This window comes from Condylura cristata, unplaced genomic scaffold, assembly GCF_000260355.1.
Source record: "Condylura cristata isolate star-nosed mole 26May11 unplaced genomic scaffold, ConCri1.0 scaffold00015, whole genome shotgun sequence".
Taxonomy (NCBI): Eukaryota; Metazoa; Chordata; class Mammalia; order Eulipotyphla; family Talpidae; genus Condylura; species Condylura cristata.
In genome coordinates this window covers 23,676,803-23,688,787 of record NW_004567116.1, presented here as the reverse complement: position 1 = coordinate 23,688,787, position 11,985 = coordinate 23,676,803, and the positions used below count along the sequence as shown (strand labels likewise).

Below are 11,985 nucleotides of genomic sequence, written 5' to 3'. Positions count from 1 at the left end.
TGTAGAACTTCTTTGAGATTTGAATACTGTGTCTTAGTTTCTACGAAAGGGATATAGTATATAATAGTCAAGATTTTTTTTTGTTTACCATGAGACTCTATTGTCCCAATATATCTTTTAAGACTAGTCTCAAAAACCCTAGAACAGCGATCCTCAATTTGGTTTTACATTACATTACCTATTGGGACATAAAGACGCTCTATGGCTAAGTTCTACTTTCTGATATTGTGACTGGTATGAGAAGTAGGATTCGAGGTTGAGTCTTTTAAAAACTCACAAGAACATTAAAATGCATCCCACGTTGAGAGCCCCTGGATTAATCAAATCCCGTACTAATGTTAGTTTGCATCATCACCTTGACTTCTTAAGAAATGACTGCCTTTCCAGAAGACACTTAGCATTACCTGCACCAAATCATGCTGAGAGGAGGCAGTGTTACTCAGGAGGTGAAGTGAAGAGCACTAAGACAGGGACAGAGCATTCTTCCTCACACCAAGACATCAGGTAAGGAAGAATCTAGTTACACCGCAGGACATTTCAGGCCCCACTATAGAGGAGGCATGATAGCGACCCTTAGAAAACACAAGGTCAAAAGTTTGCGGATTGATTACCAGTGCTTCTATTTTCTGTTATTGCTGAGCCTTCAAAGAATCTGAACTTCAATGTACGTTCACAACGAGTTACGCAGGTGGTCAAGGGGAAAGAAAGGAGGAGACACAGTCCGCCATACCAGTATGTGGCGGTAGAACCATTGAGGAATATTCCAAGGGGAAACGACACAATGGGCAATAGAAGTGGTTTATGAGAGTCAACCACTATTAAAGGAGCCAGAAAGCTTCCTTATGAGGAAAATATACAAAGGGAAAGGAGGTACTAAATTATACATTGGGAATGCTTTTCATTTTGAGGCCTTCTTAAAGGAAGAGCATAAAATAAGGCCCAACTTATTTTTAAATTATCAGTTTCAGGGCATGAAAGCTTCAGATTTAATTAAGAAAGCCTTTTCTTTCTTGGTGTTTATTAGATGAGTACATGCAAGATCTTAAGTACCTTCTTAATTCTGACAATAGATAAAAGTGTCCTTTTTTTATAATGGTCTATTTCACTTTGACTAGTGTCTCAGTGCCTCCACTTTTAGACAATGTAATAGTGGATCTGAGCATTATTTCCACATTATTATTGTATTTTGAGAATCTTACATAAAATAAACCTGGTGACACAGATCTCAATTTCAATGGAATATTGAAAATAAGTATTTACACTGCTGATAAATATGTGACCTTGTGTTTCCCAAATGTTGTACTTGATACTAGATTTATTCTATTCTAATATGGACATAGATAAAATACATAAGCACAATGGTTACAACTACTACCTTAATACTTAAATCAAATAATTTATATGTTATTAAGTCTTAATGATAAAAAAGCAATTTCAACTTTGCTTATAATAAAATTAGATGAAATGATACACAATAATAAAATACATACAGAAAAATCTTATCTCTGTGTGATACTTGTGAACCAAATCATCTCTGCCCAGGATGCCCTAAGTTGCTCTCCATGAGTTAGGGGCACATGTATATGTATGTATGTATGTATGTATGTATGTATGTATGTATGTATGTATGTATATAGTTTAAACAGCAAAAATCAAACTGAACTGAGAAGACAGTAATCAGTTAAAAGAAAAAAAAATAATGGACTAGTTACATGTAAATGATGGAAAAATCACAGTATCCTTTTCACAAAATACATTTACTTAAGAAAAGTATTTCCTTTAAAAATACATAAAAGATAAAAACCTTAGTATCTGAACCATTATTTTCCTGAACTTTAACGTGTAACTTGTTCCCCACTTGTCCCAGTATTGACCATAGTGTCACTCCTTCTGCACCTTAAAACCTCTATCCTAAATTGACATTTACAAAACTCTGGTAATTGAGTGGCCAGGAGAGTACAAAAATCTTCATTTATCAAGTGATAAAAGTTATAAAAATAGAATTTATAGTATAATTCAATATAATAGAATTGATACATAAATAGAGATCAGAAATAATATTTGCCAACTAACACTGATTTGGGATGCTCACTTTCTTTTTTGAAACCTCCACACTGAGTATTCTAAGCAGTTAAGGCTAGTACTAAGCATTAAGACACAGTTAAACACAATAGAAAAGGGGCCCTCTCTGGTGGTGCAACCATAAAGCTCACTGTAGCAGCTTTACTGCGAGTTGGATCCCTAAAAAGGGAGGTGACCCACAAGGCATAGCAGACCTCTCCCGACCAGACCTCTCCTGACCAGACCGCTGTTCCCCTCAGCGGTATACTTTGTCCATGCGCCTGTCCTATTTCAGCTTTGCCTCTGGTGAATCCTCTCACCACTCCTGTGCCTCTGGCCTGTACTTGTATGCAAGTCCTGTATACATATATAAAATAAATCTTTAAAAAAAATAGAAAAAAATCTACTTTTGGTGTGGAGCAACGAATGAAAATTCCAACAAATTGTTAAAATAGAGATTTCTCCCAAACTACATAATTCATGATTTTATAATAATTCAAAAATTTCTGATAAACAATTTCAAGAGGAAATTATTGAATGGATTGTTGCATACATTTTAATTTTAGGAAAATTAAACCATAAATAAATTTTAATACATACTCTAAGTCCACCTTCTGATGGGGGTCCAGATGCAGCCATTTGCCTTTCTAGTTTTTCCTTTTTCTTTCTCTTCTCTTCCACAGACTGGACATCCAAAATGCCCCGAGATGCAGCCTTCAAGAAATTTGTCAACAGGTATAGAAAAGCAATAAAAATCAATATCCATTCTCCCTATGCTGGTTCTGTCATTTTAGGTTTTTCAGTGAAGGTGTGAGGGGAAGTTGACCTGTTTTTATTAACAAAGAATTAGACTATACTTACAACAACTCTGCACAAAACATAAACTACATTACAAAGTCTTCACCATTTTTTTTTGTAACCACACAAAATTTTCCCCTAAACTCATTTCATCTGTCAGTGTATATGAAAAGTCATTGTCAATTTTACCTCAAGGAAGTCTCTTTATTAAAGGGGCATCTAACCTTAATAAGACATCTGTATGATAATTTTCATATATTAAATGATATAACTAGTTTTATGTAATTTACAGAAACTAATCACTTTCAAAAAATATTATATTTAAATATACATTTATCGGACAGGATATCAAAAACCATTTGCACTAGAGAATACTACTAGTAATAGCCATCTACCAAAAAAAATAAATAAATACAGGCTTCATTATCTAGATATGGAGAATTTTATTTTTACTCTCACCTCTTTCTGTCTCCTCTCTGCAGCCTCTGCAAGTTTTGCTCTTTTCTCTTCCTAGGAAAAAAAAAGTTTAAAAGTGGTTTACAATAAAAAACACATTTTCATGGATAATTTATACACTTTTGTCTTAAAGGTAACATAACAGTTTATGAAATTATTTAGAACTGAACCAAAATGTCCCACTAAGAATGGCATCATTTACAATTCCAACAAATTGGAATTGGCATTTCATTCTCCCAATTAAATTTTTCTTCAAATGACACACACTAAAACATGCATGTATTTTCTGTATATGCACACACGCGTAAAACATGTGAAGGCTAGTTGATTAAATAATCTATGTTTGTTTAACTGTCAGTTAAAAAGGAAGTAGGCTGGTATTTTCAGAGAAGTTGTACGAAGGAAGTGGGTGACTATCATTGTGTAGGGCAGAAAGTAATAAATTTATGAGTAGTATTTTTGCAATAACATAGTAATTAATTACAAAATCTTTCAATATATAAAATAGTAGGCTGCATTCTTTTGGAGTTGTATTAATAATTTCCAACTATATGGAACTTACTTTACAATGGTGGCACACACTTAAATATACTCAAGTAAATGCATATTATCAGATACTAGTAAATGCTTTGGGAAATATAAATACTTTAGTGGATAAGAAATGGAAGGAGGAGTGAGTGGAACAGGGTGGGATCTATTTTTTTAGGATGCTCAAGTAAAGCCTCAGTAGTAAAATGGAATTCAAGCAGTGAATTTTATAGTTATCTGAGGGAAGAAAATATATTTCAATAGCTTTGTGATGGGAGAAAGGACTAACAAATGCTGGTATTTTATCAACCACAAATAAAATTAACACCTAAAAGCAACAGTAACAAGAAAGACAAGAAGTTGTCCTATCAATTTCCAGCACATTTTTACTGCCTACAATCAAACAGCAGAAGAGTTAACATATTCTCTAAATAACTCCTTTAGATCAAGAAATTTTTTTATATAGAAGAGAGATTTTTCTGCTATTAACTCCCTATCAGGGCTATAAACAGAAAAACACTGAAAAGTTACAAAAAGTATAAATGTATTGTACCACAAACCCCTTAAATTTGAACTTCAGATAAACAATAACAGTCTTTAGTATGTCCAAAATATTGCACGAAGACAAACATACTTGTAAAATGTATTCCTTGTTTATCTATTCAGATTTAACTGGGCTCCCTGCATTTTTAATGGCTAAATATGGCATCACGCGTTGTGTACTTTGTATTCCAAAAATTATTCTATTTTTAAAGGTAGACCTTAAGCAAAAGAAAGATAAATACTAAAGTGAAATCATTGAGACTTTACTAATCACCTTCTTTAAACAATTCGTACAGACACAGGTAACAGCTTCTCCTAGAATATTAAATAATTCAGATCGTCGAGAAAGAGGAATTTCTTTTTTGCATACAAACTCCATCTACCATTACGCCAAGAATGGCCCATTCACGGCACCGTCTTCTTACGACTGCGTTTTAAGGACTCCCCATTTTGCTAAATTCAGCGAAAGGTAAAAAGAATTGGAATCGGACAATTTTTGTAAAGAAAGTGGGAAGACCCACAAGGAGGCGGCGAGCCAGATCCCGCTCGCGGGACCCCAAGGTCCCTCGGGGCGCGGCCACACATCGAGGCCCGCGGAGTCCCCACCGGCGGGCTGTGCAGGACAGCGTACAACCGCTCGTCCCAGTACCCGCAGCTCTGGCCTCCGCGCCGCTCGGGGAACAGGTGCACGGAGCGCTGGCCTGGCGGGCCTGGCGGACCCGGAGACGCGTCGACGCGGCCTTACTCACCAAGTTCGGCGAGGGGGGCGCGGACTCCCCAGGACAAGGAAAACACATCCCCATCGCGGCAGCGGCCGGGGGTGGGGATCGCTTCCAGGCCCGCCCCAGACCAGGCCGTGCGGGCTGAGCTGTCAGACCCGGATCCCAGGTCCTCGGCGTTCGCTCCGCCCTCACACCGGTCCAGCGACTTAGCCCCGCCCTCGCCCCGCCCCCTGTGGCATAGCCCCATCCCGCCCCTCCTCTGCGAATAGGCTCCGCCCCCTGTAGCAACGTCTCCTTCCACCCTCTTCTCGCGACTCCGCCCAGCAGTCACCACTGACTTTTGTCCCCGCGCGGCGCACTGCCCTGCCCTGCAGGGCGAGTGCTGTGTGGGCCAGTACCCAGGCCTTGGTGCTGGGGGAGTGTCCATCGAGAGCAAAATGCTGGGAGAAATGGAAAAGTTTGACTGTGATCCCTTGTGCTCTTCGTGGCCATTTGTATGATCCATGCGACTCTGGAAAGTTTATGCTGCCTCTTTTGTGATCTTGGAATAACTGACCTCCTATAAATTAAAGCCAAAATTACAAGTTGCCATTACCACCCTTGATTGTCTTCTAAATGACGCTCAGCACTGGTACCAATTGAGAAGCCTGGATGTGAAATCCGTCACTGTGTTAGACTCAGTTTGAATGAGGGAATCTTTAAGATTGCTATTCCTTTCGGGTGTTTGGGATTCATTTCTTCAAAAATAATGATAAAGTGTGGTCTGTTTTAGGCATATTTTGAATGCTCCTCCAATTTTAATAGGCATAAGAAAAACCTGCATATCTAGTGAAAATGTTCATACTGATTTAGTAAGTCTAGGGTGGAACAGAAAATTCATGACTTGGTTAGTTTTGTCCCACCACTGAAGTTACTGGCTTCTTTGCCCATTGCTTTTAATTTTTTCTTGCATTATATTATTGTTCCAAAAAGATATGCTGTAAAGTGATACTTAACTCTTCAGAAACCACAGTTTATAGTTTGAGCTATTGATATGTTCTTCCAGGCTAATTTCTCAAAGATGTCATTTTTGCATAAACTGTCACACACCCATTTTAATTGAATACAATTTGCTGAGGTTTAGAAAAGCTTACATGCATGCAATTCAGGATATAGAATATTTCCATCACCCCAAATATCTGATTGTCATTCTACATAACCCTTTGTGCAAGACCTGACAGAAATTCTCTCCTTGAAGAAACTCTTGTGTGGCTCCTTTGAATTTGTTCTTGGCTAGGCCCTGACTTTAGACTTCTTTGTCCCACTTAGCATTGCCCAACTTTATCAGACTCTTACAAGTCAATCGAACAGATCCCTCTACCATGAATAACTGATAAGCCTCCATCTCTGCTCAGTTTCCTCATTCTCCACCATCCCCCAGATGATCCCTGATTCCCTAGCTTGCATTCACTAAAAAAGCCCTGAGGGCCCTCCCTGGTGGCGCAGTGGGTTAAAGCACAGCACAAAGGAGCTTAAACCACTTCTGCAAGAGTTCAATCCCCCACCTGCCCTGGAGGTGACCACATGGCTTGGCGGACCTCTCCTGACCCAACCGCTGCTCCCCTCAGCAGTGTACTTTGTCGATCTGCCTGTTCTGCACCCCACTCTGTCTCTGGTGAATCCTCTCATCCTCGGCATCTCTGGCCTGTACCCCAGTTCTGTACGAATAAATAAAATTTAAAAAAATTAAAAAAAAAAAGCCCTGAGGTCAGTTTAGCTAGATTTCACCTTTCCCCCTTCTATTGTCACAGAAAGGAATTATTACAGAAGGAAAGGTTGAGGGTTGAGATGAGTGGGGGGTGGCGGGGAAACTATTTCAGCAAGTTTCAATGACACAGTACTGCGTTAACATGTATAGTCTCCATGTTATAAATTTGATTCTTAGACCTCAATCATACTTCTGAAAGTCTGAACATTTTAACCAAACTCTTCCCATTTTCCCTACTATTGTGGTATCAAACTAAGCCCCATTCCTCACCAGCGGGCAAGTTTGGGAGGCTTAACGGATAAAGGGAGCAGGTAGGTCTGCCTTGGTAACTGGGACAGTAAGCTGACGAGCTGCTGATCCCTTATGTAATTCAGTTAATCAGTTTGGGCACAACTCAAGACTAGTCACTCAAGATCAGTGATACCTGGAGTATAACAAACCAAACCCCAGGAACCCCAGGAACCTAACCCCAAAAGGGTCAGCTCTCCTGTCTTGCCTTCCCGTTGCTACTCTTAGTGTGTTGATTTTTCAGTAAATCCACCTGTTCTGGTCTCTACTTCTGTCTCTGCTGAATTCTTTCACCTAATTCCTCTGACTTATACTGATTCTTCCCTCACAACACCTATTCCCTTGATCTTGGTAACCACCTTTATACTCTCCATTTAGAAAGTAATTGTCAATTGAAATAATCACTACTGTGAAGTAACTCAAAGAGAAGTTTATGAGAGATTTAGACACTCTAGATCTGGGAGGTAGTTTTCATATTCCACTGAGTGCTGCTCTCCCGCGAGAGGTGTTTTAGTTTGTGTATCTTTTTTGAGGGTGGAATGCATGCACAGAAAGAATATGATTCTGTAACAGCGATGAAAGCTAAGTCTGGTTACATTCTTGGTTAGCAATAAAGGAAGAATGGTACATATGATATTAGAACATTTCTTGCTCTGCAGAGTCAGACTATCTGTGAGAACAGTGCAGTGATAAAAGCTCTCTTTCCCATCCCAGAGGGTACTTCAAAGCCCTGAGGACTAGGCTCTTAATATCTTGATTCCTTTTTCCCTTCCCCCTCTCCCCCCACTACCTCATTCTCATTCACAGAGGGCTGGACTTGATATTCGGGTTCCTCCCCTCAACTTGGCCACATGACTTCTTCACTGCAAACATTTCTGCCACCTGCAGGCTTTTGTAGCAGCCTTGCAGTGTCCTCAGAGCAAGTTTGGCCGTAGAATTCCTTAGTCCACCTTGTGATAATTCCTTTGCATGTAGAAAATAGGCAGCCAAGCAAGCAAGCATTTTGCAGAGGCAGATGTGACTATCATTTATTTCATACAAAAAGTCGAATTTATTTTAGTATTCAAATTTTACCTTAATAAAAAGTTTAACTACACTGTGGCTTCTTTACAATAGCAATATATAGGCTTTAATTGTATTAAAATTGTCTCCTGGGACTCTTTAAAGATATTAAATATATTGCTGAAGCACAGTCATTGTAATTACACAGCAGAATAAATCTATTTCCCCCTGTTATTAAAGCTGAATTCTAAATTTCAAAACTGCAAGATTTATTCATTTTTATTTATTACTTTTTAAAAAAAAAGATTTATTTATTTGTGCATACAGAGCTGGGTACAGGCCAGAGGTGCAGGGGCAGTGAGAGGATTCACTGGAGACAAAGTGGGGAGCAGAACAGGCAGATCAACAAAGTACACTGCTGAGGGGAGCAGCAGGCGGGTCAGGAGAGGTCTGCCACGCCATGTAGGTCACCTCCAGGGCTGGGATCGAACTCATGCTGAAGTGGCTTTAGCTTCTCAGTGCTGTGCTTTAACCTGCTGTGCCACCAGGGAGGGCCCTTATTTATTACTTTTTTAAAAATAGCTTCTTTCTTTTTAAAAGATTAATGTATTTATGCATACAAAAAACTGGGATATAGGCTAGAGGTGTGGGGTGTTGCTTGGTGTTGCTTTCTGTGTACGTGTAGGTCATTTTTTCCCTCCTCATCCTCCCATCCTTGAGTTGTTTTCAATCTGCATCTATTTATTTTTTTACTATAAGAACTGTGGTGTATGCCACAAGTGTGAGGGGTGAGAGGATTCCCCAAAGACAAAGTGGGGAGCAAAACAGGCGTTTCTACTGAAATATATTGCTGAGGGGAGCAGTGTCTGGACAGGAGAGGACTGCTGTGCCCTTTTGGTCAGCTCCTTGGCCAGGTGGAGAATTTGTGCCCGTAGTAGCTGCGGCTAGCCTCAAAGTGCTGGCCTCAACCCCTTGTGCCACCAGAGAGGCTCCTAAATTGCAAAAATTTAAATGAGTATATTGTTTTTCAAAGTCCTATACATAGTACTTATTGAAAAGCAACAACTCTCAACTTTACCACTGAAAAGAAAGTGCTCATGAGATTAGGTATTTAATAAAATTTTAGAGCCTTTGATTTGGGAGTCAATGGTTGCACTGTGTTTATTTTGTTGAATGGTAGTGTATTGCTTTTATGGTTCAAAGAAGTCAAGAAATGTCATTTTGCTGGTTTGGTGTCCTCCTATAGTTTTTGACCTGGCACATGATTTCTTCTGCGCAGACTCCAGTTTTATGACCACTAGAAATGAGAAAAAAAAAACAAGGAAAAATTAATTCAACTGAAATTTATGTGAGTCTCATAGGGAGATTTTCTTATATAAAAAGAATTGTATAGAAGTTAGAAATTTTATTGTAAATTAAACTAAGGTTATATTCTGATAGACTCCAGATATGAAGGGCACTATTATCAGAGAAAGCAAATCAAATTACATCAAAAATTATGATACATATATTTTTTCTTCTGTGAGTTAGGTAATACTTATTACAAACAGGAAGCATTTGTTGAAGCCAACAATAAGCTTGGGAAAGGTTCAGTCATTTTTCAAATAACATAAGTGAGAAAAGATGTTGAAACAGGGATTTTCTTTTCCACATCGTACAGGCTGTGATTGAGACAGCATATAGTATGGTTGAGAGAGTATTTTAAGGCTTGAAATGACTGAAACATTTTCACTGAGATAGTATATATAAGTTATATATAAGTATTGTTGGGAATTGAGCCTTGAAGTAATATTTTAGAATAATTTCAATATTCATGAATATAAGAAATAAATAATATAATTAAGAGAGCTTGACAATATTTCAATAAAAATTATCCAACTAAAAAGCCAACATATGGATAAAATGTGTAAAACTTTTTTTGTAAATAATTATTAATAACCTAAACAGAAAGCACACGACCTTAATTAATAACAATTGATTATTAAATATAAATGTTATTGATTTAAATATTTAATAAATAATATTAATTAATATTAATGATATTACTAATATACTGGCACTGTTTCATTTATTACTACTGTATTAAACCAAAGCAAGATGTTAATAACAGGCAAAACTCCTGAGGAGGAAAAGGTGTTTCTAACAGTGTTCCTACTTTCAGTGCAATTTTTCTATAAACCTAACACTGCTCTAAAATACAAAGTCTATCAATTTAAATAAAAATGTAGCATACGAATAATCTTGCAAGTGATGAAATGGCTGTGGTGCTTTAATGGGTATACAAGAGTCAAAACATATTAAAAATGTATATGGGCTATGGATTCAGTGTCTACTGATATCTAAGTCTTTTTGAAACCATGATAGTAAGACATGAAAAATGACTGAAGAAATCTGGGGTTTCTTTGAGGAATTTTAGAATCACCATATCAATCCTTGACTGGCTAGGTCAGAAGTTCTTATGTTGAGAAAATACATTTTTATATAAACAATTTGCAGTTGAGTTTTTTTATAAGGAACAAAAATTGGCAATTCCTAAGTGATATAGCTTTTCATTATTTCAAAAAAATAAATGGAAAAAATATTAACTATTAGCATAACTTTCTCCAACCTTTCTATGATATAAGATAATCCTGATACTGTAAGAGGGTGGTCCCCAGGAAAAGGGGAGGTTCCAAGTTCCCTGACATACCAGGAAGGAGGGGGTGCTGAGGAGAGAAGAGAGGAATCTAGAGAGGAGAGTGAGGGGGAAGGAGTCAGGACGGGGAGCCAGAAGGAGACCTGACGGAGGCACAGGGAGTAGAGAGACATGTGAAGAAACTACTTGCTTCTTTTTGGCCCTGGAATGAATAAAACAGGTGTGGGTGAGAGACGTGAGGAGGTTCACTATGGCAGAGTTTATCTTGATTTTGATTTTGCTCTTTTCCTCCCAGACTTGTCTGGCCATTTCTGACCCTTTTTCATGGGTCGCTGTCATAGGGTGTTTTAGACTTGTGGTGGGCCTTGCTTTGGGTCAGTCCCTTTTGGGTAGACTATTACCCATGAGGGCATGGGTAACTTTGAGTGTTTGATTTAGAAACTATATTCTTTATCTTTTCTGATTGCACACTAATTGTATTAAAGTTCCTTTCTATTAAAGGTCATATATGTTTTGTCTTGATGTGGCAGATGACAGGCAGATTTTGGTGGTTTCAGGGGTGCCCCTCTCCCTGCCCTGTAACAACACTGGAGACTGCTCAAAAGAGGACAAGGCTCACTATACCACGTTGAAGAGGAATGGCTTGAGATAATGGAGACTTTTACCCTGAAGGAAAATCTGAATAGGAAGGAAGGTAATAATTATCCTCAAATATCTGGGGTACTTTCAAAATATAATGAAAGGGTTATTATATTTATGCCCGGCTGCAAAAAAGAATTAATATTATACCTAAGAGGCTCATAAAAACAGTATGGTGTGTTATGTGGAAGAGGTTCTGATCCAACAATTCTGCCTCTAACTATCCACCAGAAAAAAGCAAAGACACTACTGTGAAGCCATGATACACACTCCTGTTCACAACAGCACTATTCATAGTAGCCACGGTAGGGAAAGAAACTAAGTGCCCAATGACAGATGGGTTAAGAACATGTGATTGTTAATAGTAATGCAAATGATAGTCATTCTGGATAGAATGGAATACACAGCTATAATAGGTGATGAAATCTTGCAATCTGTAATAACATGGATGAAACTAGAGATGACTATGTTAAGCAAAATAAGTTAGAAAGAGAAAGACAAATATTGGATTATTTTCCTCATTTGTAGAATATAAGCAAACAAAACAAAGGGATGGGCAAAACAAA

At 38.1% G+C, this 11,985-nt stretch overlaps 1 protein-coding gene across 1 annotated transcript in view; it reads right to left on the bottom strand.

The window, feature by feature from the left end:
* SVIP (small VCP/p97-interacting protein) overlaps positions 1–5,319 on the bottom strand; it is a 9,902-nt gene extending 4,583 nt beyond the window's left edge. Inside the window, exons 1-3 of the mRNA XM_012725726.1 lie at positions 5,136–5,319; positions 3,319–3,369; positions 2,662–2,775 (exon numbers count right to left, since the gene is read on the bottom strand). Of these exons, the coding sequence (XP_012581180.1) occupies positions 2,662–2,775; positions 3,319–3,369; positions 5,136–5,189 (219 nt within the window). The 5' untranslated portion in view covers positions 5,190–5,319. The remainder of the gene's footprint in view (positions 1–2,661; positions 2,776–3,318; positions 3,370–5,135) is intronic.
* Between the last annotated feature and the right edge of the window lie 6,666 nt (positions 5,320–11,985).